We start from the raw sequence: 20223 nt of genomic DNA, 5'->3' as shown, positions 1-20223 counted from the left end.
TCCCGAGTGTATCAGCAGTGTTGTCAGCATCCCCTCCCAGCCGCTGCAATAACCATAGCAGCAGTGGGGCAATTCAAGTGAATAGGCAGCGTGAAAATTAATCTATTATTTTCGTGAAGACTTTACGAAAGGCGGGCAATAACGTGAATGCACCACGAAAATTAATATATTATTTTCGTGAAGACTTTACGAAAGGCGTGATATAGGGCTCTGGCATGGCTAGCATGCCACAGCAATGTCACTGAATACCTCACTTGTGGTGTCACAGTCCTGTCACATGCCTTTTCTTTCCCTTTTCTGTCAATGTTTAAACTTGAAGCACCCCCTTTCAGCTTAAGGCCTTCAAGCTAATGATTATTGATGTAGGACTACCGCCCATTAAAATGACAACATGCTAAATGGCCAATTTTAAAACCATTTTCAGTTGATATTACCTTTGGTGTTTTGTGGTGATGAGTTGTGTTGGTAATGAGTTACAGTGTATGTTATTACAAATGAGCTTAAATGAATGTAATAAGTGTAGACATCAGACACAGGAAAAGGGAAGCAGCAGACAACAGTCTCATGGAGGACATGAATGTGGCACATGATTTTTTCATTGTGTGTCTGTCACAGTGTCAAAATGCCACAATAGCTCTGATTGCATGTGGCAGATTTTCAGTTGTTTATCCCATTTTAGCCTGATGACTTCATTTCATTTCATTTATTGTTTATTTAGCAGGGACAGTGCACAATATACAATTGAGCCAGATTATAGCCACACGGCTAATTTTCATCTGTAGTCCCTGGAATAGAATTGGTATTAAGCTAAAAACAAAAAGGCTTAAAATGAATAATAATGCAAGAATTTGATAATGCAATTAAAAGGTGTCCAATGTGCAAATATAGGCCCACAATATTGCATGGCCAAGAAAGCATATGTAGTAGAGACCTGCATTGGGATTGGATCCCGCTGGGTCCCGCGGGACCCAACGCAAATCTCGCGGGAACGGGTGGACTGGGCAAAGCTGAGGGCGGGAGTGGGCGGAGAATTCAAATACAGCGGAGTTTGTGCGGGCCGCGATGTTGCGAAATATAGGGCGATGTCGCACCCAACCGCGCTTCTCGTCTCTGATTGGCTATACGGCTCCCCCTCTTCTCCCATGGATTGGCCTGCCATCTGACAGCGCGCACAACTGACAGATGTTTAAATGACTTTCATTTGACAGCGCGCACGACTGACAGATGTTTAAATGCATTTCATTTGACAGCGCACGACTGACAGATATTTAAATGTCGTACAGAGCTGGAATGGCTAGCTTAGCAAAATGAGTCATCAGCCAACACGCCAGGAAGTTGAGACGCGCCTTGAACAAGGCCTGTACCGAGTTAGAACCAAACGGGGGAAATCTGACATTTGGAACCGTTTTTCCATTGTTTGCGACACAGACGGCAAAGAAGTAGGCTTCGTGAAATGTGACAAGTGCGAAAAGTTACTGGTCTACAATGGACATAAATCTGGGACCTCTGGCTTGAGGCGACACACCTGCCTCGCCATGACTGGACATAGTCAAAGTAAAGATTTCACGGAATTGCTGTCTCATCTTAAACAAGAAGCTGCAGAGAAGTGTGTGGATGTGTGCTGTGTGGACATACGGCCGTATGATCTAGTCGCAGGTAAAGGCTTTACTGACCTACTGCAGCATTTCATAAATCTCGCTGCCAAATATGGAAAGTTTGATGTCAAAGATGTCTTGCCTCACCCTACCACTGTGGCCAGACATGTTGAGGGGCGAGCGCAGGCACTACGGGCGTTAGTGATAGCCGAGGTAAAACCCATCGTGGAGGCCTACGGATGTGCCATAACAACGGATATCTGGACGGAGGATTACCATAAGTGTTCGTTCCTCTCTGGCACCATCCATTATACCAATGATAAATCCGAACTGACTTCAAGGGTTTTATTCGCGGCCCCTTTCGAGGACTGTGTGTCAAAAACGGGAGAGAACATCCGGAGTCTGCTTTTTCAAAAGCTCGGAGAATTTGGAATTGACACTTCACTTCTCTCTGACCGCGTCGTGTTTGTTACTGACCGTGGGTCTAATATAGTCGCCGCCTTGCGCGGATACACCAGATTGAACTGCAACGCACACATTCTAAATGTCACCCTTTCAAGTGCGTTCTCACCAGCCGTGCTCGCGGAAACACCCGAGCTCTCCAAACTCCTCATGAATGCCAAAAAACTTGTCAAATACTTCAAACATTCTGGACTTCAAAACAGCTTGAAAAAATCCCTGAAACAATCAGTGGAGACTCGGTGGAATTCAAATTACGACATGCTAGATTCCATACTGCAACAACATGACGATATCACAACAATATTACTCTCCCATAACCAATACGAAAGAATTGCGCAGATCAACATCAACACTCTGAGTACAGTAGTGGCCTTCCTGAAAATGTTCAAGGATGCAACTAATGACTTGGAGTCAAGCACCACTCCCAGCGCATCACTTCCACTGCCGTGGTCTGTGAGACTCATTGAACACTGCCAAGCAGCTTCTCTCGAACCCTTGCTGTCTGAAGTCGCCACGGTGTGTGCTTCGCGTCTAGAGGAACTGATGGGCACCAGTGAAAGCTGCACAGCCGCATTCCCTCTGCACATGCTGTACAGGATTGGCACGCTGCTAACACCTAAAATGCGGATGTTACGGATGCTCTGCCCAGACGCAAGAAACGACGTGGTTACAGGTAGGCCGGTTACTCACACGTAACTTCATTACAAACTAGAGCAAGTAAAATACAATAGGCCTAAAAAAATGTAAATAAATGAATAAATAAATAAATACATAAATAGATAAATAAAATAAATCAGATGAAATCCCATGTATTTTAGGCTACTATGCAATTTAACTCGGTGAAAGAACTTGGGTTGAGATTAAATGCATAGGCTTTATTTATATATATCCAATTATCTCAACAGGTGCAAAGGAAATGATCCAGAGACTGAAGTTTGACCTGGTCACGAACACGGACACAGCTGTGGATGAGCCGCCACCGAAAAAGAAATCCACAAGCCACTTCGCAGACTGGGAAGAAGACACGGACGTAACTTCAGCGCCGAGAACTGCCGATGACGAAATTACTGAATATCTCAGCTCTCGGCTTTCTGATAACCCAGACCCAGACAACGTGCTTCAATGGTGGGACTTCAATAAAGAGCGCTATACCGCACTGTCAAAGCTGGCGCGATTCATCTTCAGCATTCCCGCATCCAGTGCCCCTTCAGAGCGGGCCTTTAGTCAGTCCCTCCAGTTTTTCGCGATTCAGCGATCGCGTGGATTCATGCAAATTCAATGATATTCCGCATAATTTCACGATGCCACGTAATTCCTGTAAAGCCGCATTTTTCCCGCAAAATTTCAACATTCTGTGGAGTTTATTGATTTATATTTTCGTCAAAAAAAATAAAAATGTGACTACAATACCACCGGAGACGAAAACCAATAGGAAGCAATTTTGTTAGGCCTATGTCACTGAAACATTGAAAAAGAATTGCCTGCTATTTCGGAAGTCGCGACCCTCATCTCAGCTGCTCCGCGTCTCTCCTCCCCTCCCTCACACATAGGCTACACGCAGGCGTCGGTGACCTTTTTTTAACAGAAGTAGCCAACTTTTCAGTGCAATCCTGGCTGGAAAAAGTATTGTTGCCCATTTATCCATGACGACGACGTGTATGCAGTCATGAAATAGTGGCAGTGCTGTCGCACAGTAGCAAACTTCTCACGTTATTTTTGCGCAACTTCTCCACTCTCCCCTGTCGCTTTGATGAGCATGCTACCCGACGGTCGTTGTCTGATCTTTTTTCAATGTTCGCTAATGTTTGTAATTTAAGGGTCTATGTCTATGCGTAGGCACAAGCCTTCTGATAACAAACACTGTAGTGCCGTCCGATCGCAAAGGATTCGGAAGTGTGGAGTTTTGCAACTTGTTTCAGTCAAGGACACCGAGATAGGAAGTGAACGGCCCTTCTACGCTTTCACTGTGTTATTGCAATAAAGTCTTGCGAATCCATGCAACCATGCACACAACCATGTCAACGAGAGCGTGTATGCCATCACAACTTTGCATCAAGCAAATAATATGCAACAGCTTGCAATACGAGCACGAGAGAGAGAGAGAGAGAGAGAGAGAGAGAGAGAGAGAGAGAGAGAGAGAGAGAGAGAGAGAGAGAGAGAGAGACGCGTCTTCCAACAGGTGTCATTGTAACGCTTGCATACAGCCTGGCTACTGTACCCCGCGACGCTCTTCATTAGCCTACTGGTAGGCTATACCCACAAGTATTTTTTCATAACGCGCAGTCCCGTTTTCCCCCGAAGTCGTTCTAAAATATCGACAGAGATTTATGAGTGTCGCGGCCATGATTTTTTTTTTACACATTGGACGCACTGGCTTATAAGACGCTCTGGCAGTTTTTGACAATATTTTATTATTCTATTATATAGGAAGTGTGTTTCTGAATCTCTCTCTCTTTTGTCTTAAGCCTGCTTAGACTGATTGTGGTTTTCAGTTACCAAAAAAACCCAGAAAGGGGTGCAAAATCTTTGCAAAAAATGAGAAAATGCCGCAAAATCTTTGCAAAAAATGAGAAAATGCCGCCACAAAATCAGACATTTTGACCGCAAAAATCACAAAATCCCAGCGCAAAATCCTGGAGGGACTGTCTAGTGTCTGTGGTCGAATCTTGGAGGAGAGACGCACAAGATTGGCACCCCAAACCGTTAGCAACCTTCTCTTCCTTCATAGCAACATTGGAAAGTGATTGTGGTTTAGTTAATTGTTAGATTGGGCACTATGTTTTTTTTTTTTGCTGTTGCAGTCACTGGGCCTTGTTATGCTGCATAGAGTCGCTATGATGCCAGCCTGAATGTTTTACACATAGGCCTAGGCCTATATACTTTTTTGTTTTGTTTTTTATTTGTCATCTTTTTTTTGGTCTTTTTTTTTTAAGCAGACTACCTGCGACATCTGACGATTTTTTTGTCTTCTGCCATGTGACTGCAAGTTTTGTTTTTGGTTTGGTTTGTTGGTTTGTGTTAATAAAACCAAATTGCATTTGATTGCGTGTTAAGTTATTATGCATTGGAACGATGGGTTAGCACGTCATTAAAGCAGTCATTTAATTAGGCTACATTTGGAGAAGAATAGAATAAGCTGCAATCATTTGGTTTATAAAAAAGAATGTAAACAAAACAAGCGCGAAGCGCTTCGACCCATCAAGAGACCTGCATGCGGGACTGGGAGTGGACACACATTGCGGGATCGGGCGGGCACGGCGCGCACACCCCGCGGGGGCGGGCGGTAATGGTCTTAAATTCAGTGGGAGCGGGCGGGAGGGGAATGAGAAAATCCGCCCAATGCAGTTCTCTAATATCTAGTTAAAAGAATACACCAAAGAAACAAAAAAACAAGATGTATGATTAAGTAAACATAAAACACCAAACACAAGATAAATGAAATAACATAACATAAGATTTATAACAGTAAACATAAAACACCAAACATAAGATTTGTATGTTGTTTGACCTTTGGTGCCTGGAGACACATATACGCGGCATTCAGGCTCTTGAGATTTTAGGTTTTTAAATAAAAAATGTGGATGTTACAGCTGAATGAACACATTATATTGCAAGATGAGGTTCTTAGGGTTTAAATGCAATCATGTTTCATGTTTTTATGTGCATCGGAGGCAAAGATATTTAGGTTTTTATAGGCTGAGGGCAGCTTTCCCAATAAGGGCTTAGGCATTCAGCAAGCGTTTTTTGCAGGTGCTTTAGGCATCAATGGGTTATTGGAACATTAGCATAGCAGGCCACCCATAACTATACTCAGTGATTCAGAGACTAAATTATGGCTTAATCTTACCAAACCACACAGGGTGTCCGAAGGTTGTCCTAAAAACGTCCTCAATATCATTGTGGAGTGGGTGGCACACATGCAAGGTTGTGTGGAAGCCTGGAAGGTGTTGGTTGGCACCCGTACCTGGGTGGGCGGAAAGTGTTGGGTAGTACATAGATGCACGGATGATGGGTGGGTTGGCACACACATGCCTGGATGGGGGGATGCTTTGCTGGGTGGAAAGATGTGTGTTGATCGATGAAGGGGCGATGGCAGGGGGCACACATGCGTGTATGGGTTGGGGTGTTGGGTGGTATTTTCACCACTAATGGATGTGTAGCACACACTACAAGTATGAAATAGGAATAGTTAGGGATGGGGGTGGACCAGTACTAGGTTCGTAGGAGGAGCAGTAATTGGTTAAAATAATAATTGACCAAGAAACAGAGAAAACACCACAGACCAGAATATAAGTTTAGATTGCCGGCTTTATCAAAAGTAGAGAAGTATTATTTAGAAATGGTACCTTTAAGACATTACACATACAAAACATTAAACATAGAAAAACATTTGCATATGAATGCAAAGTGAATCAAGGATGAATCTGAGTCTTACTCAGTTACCCTTTAAAGTTAGAAAACCATTCTGAGTTCTTAATCTATTTTAGTTCACCTCAACTTATTTAGTTTCAGTAGTTTAGTATCTTAGTTGAGCTCTTTTTAGTATTCTAGTTTAGTTGTTATCTCTTACTTTTAGTTATTTTGTATAACTAGTTATTTTAGTTATCCATCTTAATTGTTATCACTGAGGCCTATTTTAGCAATAACTAAATCAAAAGCATCTAGTGTTACCTTTAACCAGTGGGTTATTACAACCAAAAAAACATAGGGCATCTCACTAAGCCCACAGCAGAAAGTTAACACCAGAAAATGCAATATCAATCAACCTTACAGTTAAACACATTCAAAATATGTACATAAACATCAGACATAAACGTTTAACTGTATCAATGTCCATTAATTCAGTCCTTAAGCGCTAAACAGTTCTTTAGCAAGTCAAAGGGAGACGTTCCCTTTCACACACAGCAGCGCGGAGCAGTCCACGCACTGCGCACGTGATCCAGAGGGGAGAACAACAGCGGCTTAAACTGCAACAGTCTTACCGCGGTTGTTGATGGTTTCTCCGCAGGGAAAGGAAAGTGGAAACGCTGAAGCAGTCAGCCTTTCAATCCGGTGTCCACAGTTCACGGTTCCTCCGGTCTCGGGTGGCTCGCCATCTAATGTCGTTGATCACGCGCTGGATGCGTGATCTTCAAAAGCAAACTTTTCTCTCGACGATTTCCCTCAGTAACTCAAAGATTATAACTCAAAACAAAACCACAGTCTATCGACATAGACAGAAGGTAAAACAAAACACTTTCAAACAGAAAATAAATCGTCAAATACACTTGGAAACTTATCTCTTTTCTTTCATATCACTGGAGCTCCACACGAACGTGGCTTCACCTGTTCTGCCTTCCTCGATTCTGACGAGAATCTTCCGGAACAGAACAACTATCAGCAACGTGATTGGCTGATAGATATGACCTTTCAACTTCAACCAATGATAAAATGAATTACCAAAACCATGAAATAAATGTTTTAAATACTATTTATCTATTTTAGACGGTTTTAATATCACAAAAGTAAATTATTAAAATGATGAAATTCTTCTTGCTATTTATTCTATTTATTAACTATTTATTTACCAATGTCTATTTTAACCTGGGTTACACCCTCCCCTCTTAAATCTATGCAAGTCCCTTTGCATGAATTAAAAGGTTTACACTACTTTTGGCTCAGGTAGTGGGATTAACGTAGGTTCTAACAGGGAATTGGAAATAGCTGAACTCAAAGACTGGAATAAGTTTTGAACAATAGCTACTAAGGGATTCCCTAGCTCAGGATATGTTAGTTTTCTGGGGGGTTCACGTTGTCTTGTAGATCTTCGTGGCTCACTCTGGTTCTCATCATCTTCTTGATCATTTTGTACTTCATCAATCTCTTTTTCATTCTGATTTTCAGGTAAGTCTCCAGCATCAGCTATGACTGTTTCAGGTTCTGTCTCTTCAACAGCTTGGTGTGCTGTCGGTTCAGGTAAGATTTCTCTTTCAGGTTGGTCAGCTGTCTGTTCAGCTAAATTCTCTCTTTCAGGTTGGTCGTGTACGATCACAGGTTCCACTTCAGTTGCGTGTTGTGCTTCCACTGAAGGTAAGCTTTCAGATGAGGATGGACCCGGTTCTTCTGGAGTGTTGCAGGAAACTGCAGGATCTGGACAGGTAAGTGAAACAGGACGGGTCGTTTCTCTAGGAGGCACAGGCACAACATATTCGTGAGTGGACCTTGTGGTTCTAACAGCTGGATCTTGAAAGGAATAGATAAAGTCATCCTCTTCGTCAGAGTAGGGCTCTGGCTCTGGTTCGGCAGTGTCAGGGTTTGGGTGTTGACGGGTGCTTGGCCTTCGAGGTTTAGGCACAGGAGGGGGCTCTTCGTTAGAAACGGGCAGGAACCCACAGGGTAGCAGGAGGTCCCTGTGCAGCGTTCTGAGAGGACCGTCTTTGTTCTCGGGCTTGACGGAGTAGACTGGGAGATCACCCTTCCGGCTCACAACGACATGCACAGTTTCTTCCCACTTGTCCGCTAGCTTGTGCTTTCCTCTTAGGCGTACGTTTCTGACAAGCACTCTGTCACCTACATCCAAGGTAGATTCAGTAACACGTTTGTCGAACCTGACTTTGTTCCTTTCAGCTGCTTTGGCAGCATTTGTCCTGGCAAGTTGGTAACTCTCCTGAAGGTGGTTTTTCAGGTTTCGTACATACTGGGAGTGAGACTTCTGTTCCCTCTGGTTCAATGGAACATTGAAGGCAAGGTCAATGGGCAACCGGGGCTGCCGCCCAAACATAAGTTCGTAAGGCGTGAACCCGGTCGTGTCATGTTTAGTGCAATTATAAGCGTGCACTAGAGGCTTTACAAAGTCTCGCCAGTGGGTCTTGTCTTCAGCCTTGAGCGTACCAAGCATGCTTAAGAGTGTACGATTAAATCTTTCGACAGGGTTACCCCTGGGATGATAGGGTGTTGTTCTTACTTTGTGTATACCAGCAAGATCACAGAGTTCTTGAATTGTCTTTGACTCGAAGTCTGGGCCCTGGTCGCTGTGCAACTTTTCAGGAAACCCATAGTGGACTATGAAGCTTTCCCAAAGGCACTTAGCAACTGTACGAGCTTTCTGATTCGGAGTCGGGATCGCCACTGCATACTTCGTAAAGTAATCTGTTATGACAAGTACATCTTTGGTGTTACTCCGATCTGGCTCAATGGAAAGGAAGTCCATACAGACTAGTTCCAGAGGTCGGGTAACAAGGATGTTGACCAAAGGTGCCGCTTTCTCTGGCGGGGCTTTACGACGTATACAGCGGTCACAATTCTTGGTTCTCTTCTCAACATCTTTAATCATTCTTGGCCAGAAGAATCTGGATCTGGTGAGGTCAATGGTTCGGTCAAAACCTAAATGACCCATGTCATCGTGAAGGCTTGTCAGGACCATGTCTCTGTACTTTTCGGGCAAGACTATTTGGTAGTGGGTTTCATCGCCAATCTGCCTTCTCCTGTAGAGGATGTCATCTCTCAACTCCAACTTGTTCATTTCTCGCAGGTAGATAGGAAGGTCGGGCAGCTCTTCCTTGACAGCTGGAGAGGGCGTCTCCCCAGTGTCCATCAGATGGAGGATTTCATAGATGGCAGGATCTGCTCTCTGTTGCTCCCGCAAATCCTCCTCTGATACGCTGGGAATGACAGGAAAACCATTGCAGCTCTCCAGGCTTTCAGGAATAGCTGTAGCCGTCATGGCAAGAGATGTGACAAGAGGGATGATGGAACTTCTCTCGTTGGTTCTCACAGGAGTGCAGACTAGATGCTTCTCACAAATTGCAGTAACAGTCTTGGCAGAGACACTAGTGAAGTCATCAGACTCAGGTAAATGTTGGTGAATGAATTGACTAATTCGCTCTTCTTCTTTCTGAGAGACTAGATCATTGACAGGTCCAGCATGTCGACGTCGTGAGAGGCCATCGCCATCGAGGTTCCGTTTCCCTGCTCGGTACTGAAGCTGGAAATTGAAGTTGGAAAGGGCAGACAGCCAGCGATAACTCGTTGCGTCCAACTTAGCTGTGGTGAGCAGGTAAGTTAGGGGGTTGCTGTCTGTAACGACTGTAAAAGAGACGCCGTACAGGTAATCTGCAAACTTCTCTGACACAGCCCACTTCAACGCGAGGAATTCCAGTTTATGAGCTGGGTAACGGGACTCACTCTTCGACAGTCCACGGCTGGCATATGCGATGACTCGCATGACTCCCTCCTGCTCCTGGTAGAGCACTGCCCCGAGCCCAGTTGTACTTGCATCTGTATGCAACACATACGGCAGCTTGGGGTTGGCGAATCCTAACACAGGGGCAGTAGTGAGTTTGTCAATGATTGTCTCGAATGCGGTCTGGCAGGTATTCGTCCATCTCTCTCCAAACGGCTCTCTTGGCTTGAAGTACTCACCACTGGTCTCTTTCTGCTTGTCAGTCTTTCTGAGTGGTGGGTACCCGGCAGTGAGGTCGTTTAGTGGCTTTATGATCTTGGAGTAGTTCTGGATAAACCGCCGGTAATATCCAGCAAATCCTAAAAATGAGCGTAGCTCTTTCAGGTTCATTGGAGTAGGCCAGGTCTTTAAGGCCTCGATCTTCTCAGGGTCGGTTTCGACACCATTCTCGGACACTATATGTCCTAAGTACCGAACTGAAGTTTGGAAGAATTTACATTTCTCCAAGGAGAGTTTCAAACCGTACTCCTTCAACCGGTTCAGGACATGAAGAAGGCGCTTCTCATGCTCTTCAATAGTGTCAGAGAACACTATCAGGTCATCCAAGAACACGAGGACTTCTTTGAGGTTGATGTCTCCCATGCACCGCTCCATCAGCCTTTGGAAAGTGCTGGGAGCGTTAGTAACGCCCTGGGGCATCCTATTAAACTCCCAGAACCCCAACGGACAAACGAAGGCTGTTTTGGGTTTGTCGGTTTCTTCTACCTCGATCTGATAATAACCAGACTTCAGGTCCAGTACGGAGAACCATTTAGAGCCTGTGAGAGCAGAAAAGGCTTCCTCCAGGTTAGGCAGCGCGTAAGCGTCCTTGATGGTTTGGAGGTTAAGCTTACGGTAATCAATGCAGAGCCTCACATCTCCGTTCTTCTTCCTGACGACCACGATGGGCGAGGAGAAAGGCGACTCTGATGCACGGATTACTCCTGCTTCACTGAGCTCTTGAAGGTGTCTCCGGACAGCGTCCAGATCTTGTGGACGTATCGGTCGAGGTCGGTGCTTGAAGGGAGTTTCATCATTCAATTTGATCTGATGTTTCACTTTATCTGTTCGTCCAAAGTCTGAATCATGTAGAGCGAACACTTCGGGCATAGCACACAGCTTCTTCTTTATTCTCTCTCTCCATTCAGTTGGCAGTGGAGAGCCATCGAAGTTCAAGTTCAGCTTTACACTGTTCAGAGGCTTTGGGAGACTGGAGTGTGCTGGCTTAGCAGGGCTTTGCTTGCTTGAGACTACTTCCTGCAGGGCATGAATTTCAGCTATGACACTCTTTGCTGGAATGATGATGTCATGCTTACTCTCATTGCGCAGCACAACTGGCAGTTTTCTAGGTGTTTCGTCAGGTAAGGTGAGTAGACAGCTTATGGCTAGCAGGCCTCCAGGTAAGGATGATTGAGGTGGTTCGATCACGACCCAGCGGTCAAGAGATTGGCTATGGACGTGGGCTTGTCCTTCAATGACGCAACTTTGTCCAGCCGGGATGACTCTTGGTTCCTTTCCTGGTAGCTGTACTAGTCCCAAATTACTGTCAGCTCTTTGCTTGTTTCGCTGCTGCATTACTTTCAGGACAACTCTGTACCCATATGGAAGGGCTTGAAGATTGGTGTTCACACTGCAGCAGTTCTCATACACTAAGTCCAAGGTGTTGGTACCTATCAGGAGTTGGGACTGTGTATTTGATCTTGTGTTCGGGACAACTAATGCAAGTGTGGACACTGCGATTTCAGATCCAAAGCAGGACTTTGGGAAGGTAATGTTAATTTCAATGAAGCCTGAATAGGGTACAGTTTGACCGTTCGCAGCCTCAACTTCCAACAGATCATTCAGAGGATGGATCTTCAAGTGAGGGAGGTTGCTCTCATAAAATGATTGCGACACTGTAGTCACTTGAGATCCTGTGTCAAGTAGGCAGTTACAAGACTGTCCATCAATGAGTACATGAGCAGTGTACTTGGCTCCGATCAATCCTTTTGGAATTCTTGTATCACTGGATCTTGTGTGTCTGTGGGTGGTTGACGTTTAAGGGCGTAACGCAAAAAAAAAAAAAGTTTTTCAAATTCCTGAAAAAAATGATGGATAAAAATTGGAAAAAAATAGAAAAAAATAAAGCACTTAGTGGTCTGTGGAATTTCACCTTATTTTTGCCATTTTTGGGAAAATGTGTCCTGCATCAACACATAGCATAGGCATGTCACACCGCAGGAAAATGGAGTCACACCACAGGGAATTCACTGCATTATGGACATTTTAATCCTTTTGTATACATGACTGACATCTGAGCTCGTGCTAACTTGATAATGATATTGTGTTTAATCTTAATATGTGTTTTCATTAATAAAAAAACTTTTTTTTCCTCCTATAAGAGCAGTCACACCACAGGACACCATAAAATGAACCTAAGCATTGCGTGACAGAAAGAGTGCAATATGAAGACATATTAAGAGGTTAAGAGTCACCTTAAACTTCCACAGCACTCTCCAATAACTGAGGTACTGACTGGTTAGGAGCCAGTCTTTAAGACCCTTGTAGTTGGCCTTGCAGCTGCCCATTCACAAACATTGACATACATGTCACCCCACAGGACGCAATTTGTGTTACGAAATTGAACTTGTAGTTAATATTACTGTCTTGAGTTTTTTCCACATTCAGATATCTTAATCTAAAGTTAAGATTTATGCAATCATGCCAAATGCTTCATACATTATTCAAAATGTTGTTGGTTAATTTATATATATTATTATATATTGTTTCATTAATGTTACAGTCACACCGCAGGAAATTTGACATATAACCCTTTACATAAATCTTAACAAAAATGTTTCTTCTCATCTAAGACTAATATGAAACATAGTGTACCACATCTTCTTTCATTGACATTTGTTTTGTAAAGGAAAATAACAGTTTTGTAGGTTTTTAACCAATGTTACGAAAAAACAAGGCGTCACGTCTCCCACCCCTGTATCCAATGTTAGAGGTGGGACTGTCATGACAGTCAGCTCTCATTTGTCCCACAATGAGGGCTGAATTCAGTTTAAATGCTGGGACGAGGTAGGATCGTTCTTACTGTCCCAGAGAGACTGTTTTTCTTTCAGCTGTTCTTTCTTGGCGGCTACTAATGGCGGGTCTGGTTCATTTGGACACACGGTGGCAATATGTCCATCTTCACCACACTGAAAGCAATACCATGGCCTTGGTCTGTTAGGCTTTTGGTTAACAGCTGAGGGACTACTTGGCTGCTTGTTCTTGGGTTGGCGCTTTGCACCTGGCTTTGATGCATTGGCCTGGGTCTTTCGTGGTACTTGGGCTTTTCTGCCAGTGAGCTGACTCTGGAGCTTAGCTACTTGTTTCTTTAGTTCTGAGACAACAGTGTCAGGGGAAGGCTCACTGGACACAGCTTTCTGTGTCTTAAGGCAGGTGAGTTGACTCTGCAGCTCGGTGACTAGCTTTCTCATTTCAGCAACATCATTCTCTGTTGTTGGGGGACTTTCAGCAGAGCTTGCATCTAACAGATGTGTGTTGGCTTTCTGCTTCACTACACCAAGATGCTTCTGTTTGCGAGACTCTTTTGCACTTTGTTTATCCTCTTCTACACGAAGCTGCAGCAGCAACTCTGAGAATGGAGGGGGTTTGTCTCTCTTGCGTTCGAGCTGGAGGTCAGTAATCAGCACATTGTCCCAGCACCCACGACAGAACTGACGTAGTAGGTGCTTATCAACTTCACCAGCAGACACGCCTCCTCTTTTCTGTGCTTTGGCAAGGAGTGTCTGAAGTCTGTGTAGATACTGGGAGGGTTTCTCTCCAGAGTCCTGGAAAGTGCTGAGGAATGCTGCAAAAAGCTCGTCTCCATCCTCGACTGTCCCATAGGCTGACTCTAAGAGGGTGAGGTAGGCAGCTGGCAAGGCATTTGGGCCTAAGGGTTTCACCACATTAGCTGCCGGTGGCACTAGGCTGTCTAATATCTTCCTGGAGCGCTGTAAGTCAGACAGAGCTGGATCCTTGAGAATGAGTTCGACGCTGTTACGCCATGTGTCAAAGTCTGTTTCATGATTCGGGCAAGGAGATTTGCCTGAGAATTGTCTCAGTCTGAATGATGCGTTCATCAATGACACTGGAGCTTCGCTTCTCACCACATGCTCGACGACCATTCGTTGCACCTCTGGTGGATTAGCGTAGCTCATGGCAGCTGGGGGAACTTCACTCTCTTTAACATTGCTGAATACGATCGACTTTGTCAGGCTCTGGGGGGATTCAGCTTGCTCTTCTGTCTTATCAGGAGAAACACGTTCAGCTACTTGCGGCTGGGGCACTGCTGGTTGTGGTTCTTTGCTCTGAGCCTCCATGTTGGATGACTCGGTGTCAGGTTCATTCACAGGCTCTGGGCTCACAGCTACTCCACTTCCACTGTATGTCAATAGCTGTTCTCGCAGGATATCTTCATAGGACTTTCCACTTAATCTTGATAGTTTCTGCAATCCACTTAGGATACTCTGGGTGGCGCTCTCAGTCACAGTGGGGACGTATTCACTTGACAGGGCTTTGATGTAGAAGGTGACTTCACTTGGGCTCTTATAGCTATGGGGGAGTATTGGTTCTAGGGCGTCGACTGCAGCTCCACTATCATACTCTACAATGGCATGTTTGTGGTAGGGGGAGTCAGGATCATCTATTTTAATAAATCTAGCTATATGCCCATATTCTTCCAAGAAGTCAGTGACTTCATTATCTAGCTCTGTTCCTGTTAATCCGCTAATAATGACTGAGTTTGGCACTTTAATGTTCTCTCTATCCACTATCTCCATTTTGGCCGGACTTGGTCTAGTTATGGTCTGGGTGCAAAATTATGTTTATTTTAATCAATAATTCTCGCTATTTTAACGCAAAACCACTCCTGGCTGGCTCGCCACAGTTTATGTAGCACACACTACAAGTATGAAATAGGAATAGTTAGGGATGGGGGTGGACCAGTACTAGGTTCGTAGGAGGAGCAGTAATTGGTTAAAATAATAATTGACCAAGAAACAGGGAAAACACCACAGACCAGAATATAAGTTTAGATTGCCGGCTTTATCAAAAAGTAGAAAGTAGTATTATTCAAGAAGTGGTACCTTTAAGACATTACACATACAAAACATTAAACATAGAAAACAATTGCATATGAATGCAAAGTGAATCAAGGATGAATCTGAGTCTTACTCAGTTACCCTTTAAAGTAAAGAAACCATTCTGAATTCTTAATCTATTTTAGTTCACCTCAACTTATTTAGTTTCAGTAGTTAGTATCTTAGTTGAGCTCTAATTAGTATTCACGTTTAGTTGTTATCTGTTACTTTTAGTTATTTGGTATAACTAGTTATTTTAATTATCCATCTCTAATAGTTATCACTGAGGCCTATTTTAGCAATAACTAAATCAATTGCATCTAGTGTTACCAGCATTTAACCTCTTAACCTACCACGCCCACTTCCGGGCCCGTCGACGGTCCCAGTTTAAAAAAAAACAAGTTGCAACAGGACGCATGTTGTTATATTCTATTATGACCAATTTCCAGCCAAACTGACCAACTACCCGTTATTAGTATAGTTTCAACTCGGTGCCCATCAAATTTGGGCAACTTTGATGCAGTTGTTAGCAAGAACAGGCTTTAGTTGTTAGCAAGAACCTAGCTTAGCATTTCCCAGTCATTTGAATAGGAAGTTGCTAAGTGTTAAAAACGATCTCTGTTGACACATTTAAATGTATTTTTACCACACACAAACGGTACAAATAAAGTCACCAACCTTCAAACTGTGCCAATAAGCCATCCAGTATGCTTCCATAGTCCAAAACGATGTTTATTTCCTTGATCGATGTGACGCTAAGAATGGTGCCTTGTGTACATCCACTTTGCTGCATCATCTTCTCTGACATGTTTTCACCACATTTCTTCAAGTTGTCATCTATTGTTACACATGAATCAAAAGCTGACGATGTCCCCTGTAATATTCCAGAGCTATTTTTTGGCGTGGAGCAACGTGTACGGAGAGGCAGACGTCTGTTTCACCTAAGCACAGCATTCTTGTAAGCGTCTCGTAGTGAACCTTTATTTTGGTAGTTGACAAGATAGGCTGAGAGGTCACAAACGCTCACCCAAACTTGAGTGACATCTAATCCAGCCAATAGTATGCTTTCTTCTGACAATGTAGGTTGGTCATTCATCCCGATTGGTGAATCCCTCACGTTTCTCACGGCATGCGTATCTGCCGCATGGTTTTGGTTGTCACAACACCATTGGAGTTGCCGCCTACTCTGCTTGCTTTACGCATCGTAGAGCAGCATTTCTCGTCAGCAATTTCGGGTTTGTACTCCCTAAAAGTGTGTGTTGCCTGTGAGTGTGAGTCGTCTGTGCTTTCTGTGAGTCGAGTGTTGTGAAGACATCATGGATGGACGCGGTAGGAAGCGGTATACTTTGGCCGAAATCCACGCTCAACTTTTTGATGACGGCGGGAATGAGACAGAGGATGATGCGGTGTCCGAAGCTGACAGCACCGACTCAGCGCTTCAGGCGTTTGAGGACGGCATAGATGTCGTCCTCGATTTGTAAGTGATCATTTTGTCACTGTATCGTGAAAGGCATAATTGTGTCACTGCATAATGAAAGTGATAATTCTGCTGCTGAATGAAAGTTTAGAACTTTATTGTCCCCATGTGGTAATTGTGCCAGCAGTACAGACGCTGCAAACGCACCAGATATAAACACTGACAGGAATATTAGACAGCAGTATAGTGAGAATACATTTTATTACATTTAATTGATTCCATACATGAATACATACACAAATCATGCAGTCAGAAAGAAAAATGCGTTCACTGTCAGTGTTTCCCATGTCTTTTACCATTTACAGTATTGAATGGCAATGCTGTTTATCATTACTTTGTAAGTTTATTCTAAAGTGCTTATGTCTGCAACTATATGATTAACTGTAATGTAATGATAAATATACTATAACTTGCATTTTGTTGGTGTAGCCAAGCTAAATGGATAATGGCAACTTATTCAGCTGACATGCAATTAGCAGTGAGGCAAAAAAAAAAAAAAAAAAAGCATGAACTGTCACATTCATTGTCAGTGCACTCCCATGTCCTGCAGCCTGCTTTACTACAATATGTTATGGCAATTCATACTGTCAATATATAGCCATGATTTATTCTTCAGTCTGTCTTTGTAATGTAGGGGTAAATGAAATGTAATTTTTTGAAAATGTAATGTAAATGAAAATGTAATTTAAAAAAAAACTGTTACATCTAAATAAAAGTATAATTAATGTTGTGTATCCTCTTGTTCATACAGTGAGGAGACATCTGACTCGGATGATGGGAACACATCTGATGACCCTTTGGAAGGGACTTCAACTGCCCCACACCCAGCTGCCTCTCCAACTCCTCCAGCTGCCTCTCCAACTCCTCCAGCTGCCAGCAGTGTGCGCATGAGTGGCAGGCGCCGTGATCTCCACCCTGCTCCAACTCCATGCCCTCCTCCAGTTAGTCGTGGTGCTAGGCGTGGTAAGCGCCCCTCAAAAGCCTCTGCTCCAACTCCATGCCCTCCTCCACCAAGCCGTGGTGCTACGAGTGGTAAACGCACCTCACAAGCCCCTGCCTCAACGCCAAGCCGTCCTGCGAAGCGTGCATCCCTGGGTCCACCGCCGCAGGACTCCGACTTCTGGCGTGATGCAACGAGTGAAGACGTGGAGCCTCCACCGTTGCCATTTCGACCCAGGCGCCCTCCAGGACCACAGCTGGACCCTCAGGTAGACTACCGGCCGCTTGACCTGTTCTTATTGTTTTTCAGCAAGGACGTGGTTAGGACCCTGTGCAGGCATACCAATCTCCATGCTGCAAAAAGGGCTGCACAAGGACGAAAGAGGAAGTGGGTCGACATAGAGCCGGAGGAGATGTACCGCTTCATCGGATTGGTCATCTACAAGGGATTGATGAAGTTGCCAGAGATGCGGGACGGATGGAGGAAGGACCGCCTTCACAGTTTTCCCTTCCCTGCATCCGTCATGCCAGGTTACAGATACGAGGTAATCTTCTCAACCCTTCACATGAGTGACCCGGCTGTTGATGCAGCAAATGATCAGCTGAAGGGCCAGCCTGGGCACGATGGCCTCTGCCGCCTCAGGCCGCTGCATGATGACCTCCTGACGGCGTGCAGGGCTTACTTCCACCCGCTCCAGAACCTCTCAGTGGATGAGAGGATGGTAGGCACCAAGTCCCGGATCGGGATGAAGATGTACAGCAAGGACAAGCCGACAAAGTGGGGGTTCAAGCTGTTTGTCTTGGCTGACAGCTCGAATGGCTATACGTGGCACTTCTCGATTTATGAGGGGAAGGCAAGGGCACCATCTGTGCAGGGCCTCAGCTTTGGTGCCGTTGTAGAGTTGTTCCATGATCCGTCTCTGGGCACAGGGTACAGTGTCTACGTGGACAACTTTTACACCAGCTCAGAGCTTTTCCTCCACCGCCACGGAATGAACTGTGGGACCTGTGGGACCATCCGGGAGAACAGGATCGGGTTTCCGCGCACACAGTGGAATGCCATGCCGAAGAATGCAGCCCGTGGAGAGCTGCGTTGGATTCGGGATGGTCCACTGCTGTTCGTGAAGTGGAGGGACAGCCGGGACGTCACGATGTGTTCCACCATCCACAAGGCCTACGGGGGGCAGACCGTGAAGCGCCGAGTCAAGGACCGGAACACAGCCGCGTGGAGCATTCGGGAAGTCCCTGTGCCGGAGCCGGTGAAGGCGTACAACAAGTTCATGGGAGGAGTGGACTTGAGTGACGCCCTCATCAAGTACTACACCGTGACCCACAAGACACGGAGGTGGTACATGAAGCTGTTCCTCCACTTTGTGGATATTGCGGTTGTGAACAGCTTCATCCTGCACAAGGAGACCGCACTGGCCCAGGGGGAGACGCCGCTGACCCAGAAATCCTTCAGGGAATTTCTGTGCCTGGAGCTGGCTGACTTCGGCAAGCCACAGCCCGACCCACCAGCAGAGACTTCCAGTGCAGATGTGTCTGCTGAAGCCACTGGTGAGACACCGCAAGCCCAGGCAATGTCTTCCTGCCAATGTCTCCCTGTTCCGGTTGTGGATCAGCTGTCCTCTGATCCACACCTCAAGGCGACACAAGGGAGGAGAAAGTGTGTGCTCTGTGGCATGAAGACAATGTTCAAGTGCAAGGCTTGCCAGGTTGCACTGTGCATTATTGTGGACAGACTCTGCTTCACCACATGGCACGAGCAGAAGAGCACACACTAAATGTATATAGTTGTAAATAGTTCCCCCTGTTCTGGAGTTCCTGTTTTCTGGGATGTGTGTTCATCGTTCATCGTTCATTGTTTTTGCCTCCTAAAACCCAACCCCTCGTCCACGTCGTAGGAGGTGGTAACAGCACATTGCTTATTTCAATTTTGCAATCGTTCTGGCTAACGGGGCTCTGGTATGGACTGTTTTATAATGTGTTTATACTCCTCCTCAAAGACTGAAGCAGGTTTATGAGGGATGATAGGTCCTACTATTGGTTTATTTGAAATAATGGTACAAAAACACAATTGTAATATTGTTGTGCTTTGATGCCTATTAGTACTGTGGACATTGTTATGTACCATCTATGTCATTTTAATAATCTGAAAGTGAAAGTGAAAGCCCTTCAAGTGTTGGATTTTACATGCTGAAAACATGTGCAATGAGGAACTGTGGTGTTTTACTGTAATCTGAAATCTAAAAAAAAGGTGATTTTCACATTTTTGTTGTATATAATGATCTGAAATGTAGATTTAATGAAGTTAATAAAAAGCTGGAGTTGGTTGGATGTCTTGCCCCATGTGTCTGCTTCAATTTAAACTCTCAATTGTCAATGTGGAGCATGTAAAACAAAAGCTATTACATCCTAAACTCATGGTCTAAA

General features: G+C 44.7%; 2 protein-coding genes across 2 annotated transcripts; both read left to right on the top strand.

The window, feature by feature from the left end:
- Positions 1-2668: 2668 nt before the first annotated feature.
- Positions 2669-7088, top strand: LOC134457497 (uncharacterized). Its single transcript, XM_063209504.1, has 3 exons — positions 2669-2730; positions 2963-3280; positions 7066-7088. The coding sequence occupies exons 1-3, from the start codon at positions 2679-2681 to the stop codon at positions 7086-7088; spliced, it is 393 nt and encodes a 130-aa protein (XP_063065574.1). The 5' UTR covers positions 2669-2678.
- Positions 7089-16550: 9462 nt separating this feature from the next.
- LOC134457496 (piggyBac transposable element-derived protein 4-like) lies at positions 16551-19574 on the top strand. The gene is made up of 2 exons (XM_063209502.1): positions 16551-16851; positions 17603-19574. The coding sequence occupies exons 1-2, from the start codon at positions 16691-16693 to the stop codon at positions 19572-19574; spliced, it is 2133 nt and encodes a 710-aa protein (XP_063065572.1). The 5' UTR covers positions 16551-16690.
- Positions 19575-20223: the final 649 nt, after the last annotated feature.

The sequence above is a fragment of the Engraulis encrasicolus genome, chromosome 10 (assembly GCF_034702125.1).
Source record: "Engraulis encrasicolus isolate BLACKSEA-1 chromosome 10, IST_EnEncr_1.0, whole genome shotgun sequence".
NCBI lineage: Eukaryota > Metazoa > Chordata > Actinopteri > Clupeiformes > Engraulidae > Engraulis > Engraulis encrasicolus.
Note: the sequence above shows the minus strand (reverse complement) of the source record. Positions and strands in the feature narration are given on the sequence as shown.

What these genes read in the sequence shown, in the direction of transcription:
- LOC134457496 (XM_063209502.1), top strand. Translation starts at nt 16,691, where the DNA reads ATGGATGGACGCGGTAGGAAGCGGTATACTTTGGCCGAAATCCACGCT. An exon ending in ATAGATGTCGTCCTCGATTT is followed by an intron (nt 16,852 to 17,602) that starts GTAAGTGATCAT and finishes TTGTTCATACAG; the next exon opens with TGAGGAGACATCTGACTCGG.
- LOC134457497 (XM_063209504.1), top strand. Translation starts at nt 2,679, where the DNA reads ATGCGGATGTTACGGATGCTCTGCCCAGACGCAAGAAACGACGTGGTT. An exon ending in AAGAAACGACGTGGTTACAG is followed by an intron (nt 2,731 to 2,962) that starts GTAGGCCGGTTA and finishes TTATCTCAACAG; the next exon opens with GTGCAAAGGAAATGATCCAG. An exon ending in CCCTTCAGAGCGGGCCTTTA is followed by an intron (nt 3,281 to 7,065) that starts GTCAGTCCCTCC and finishes GTTTCTCCGCAG; the next exon opens with GGAAAGGAAAGTGGAAACGC.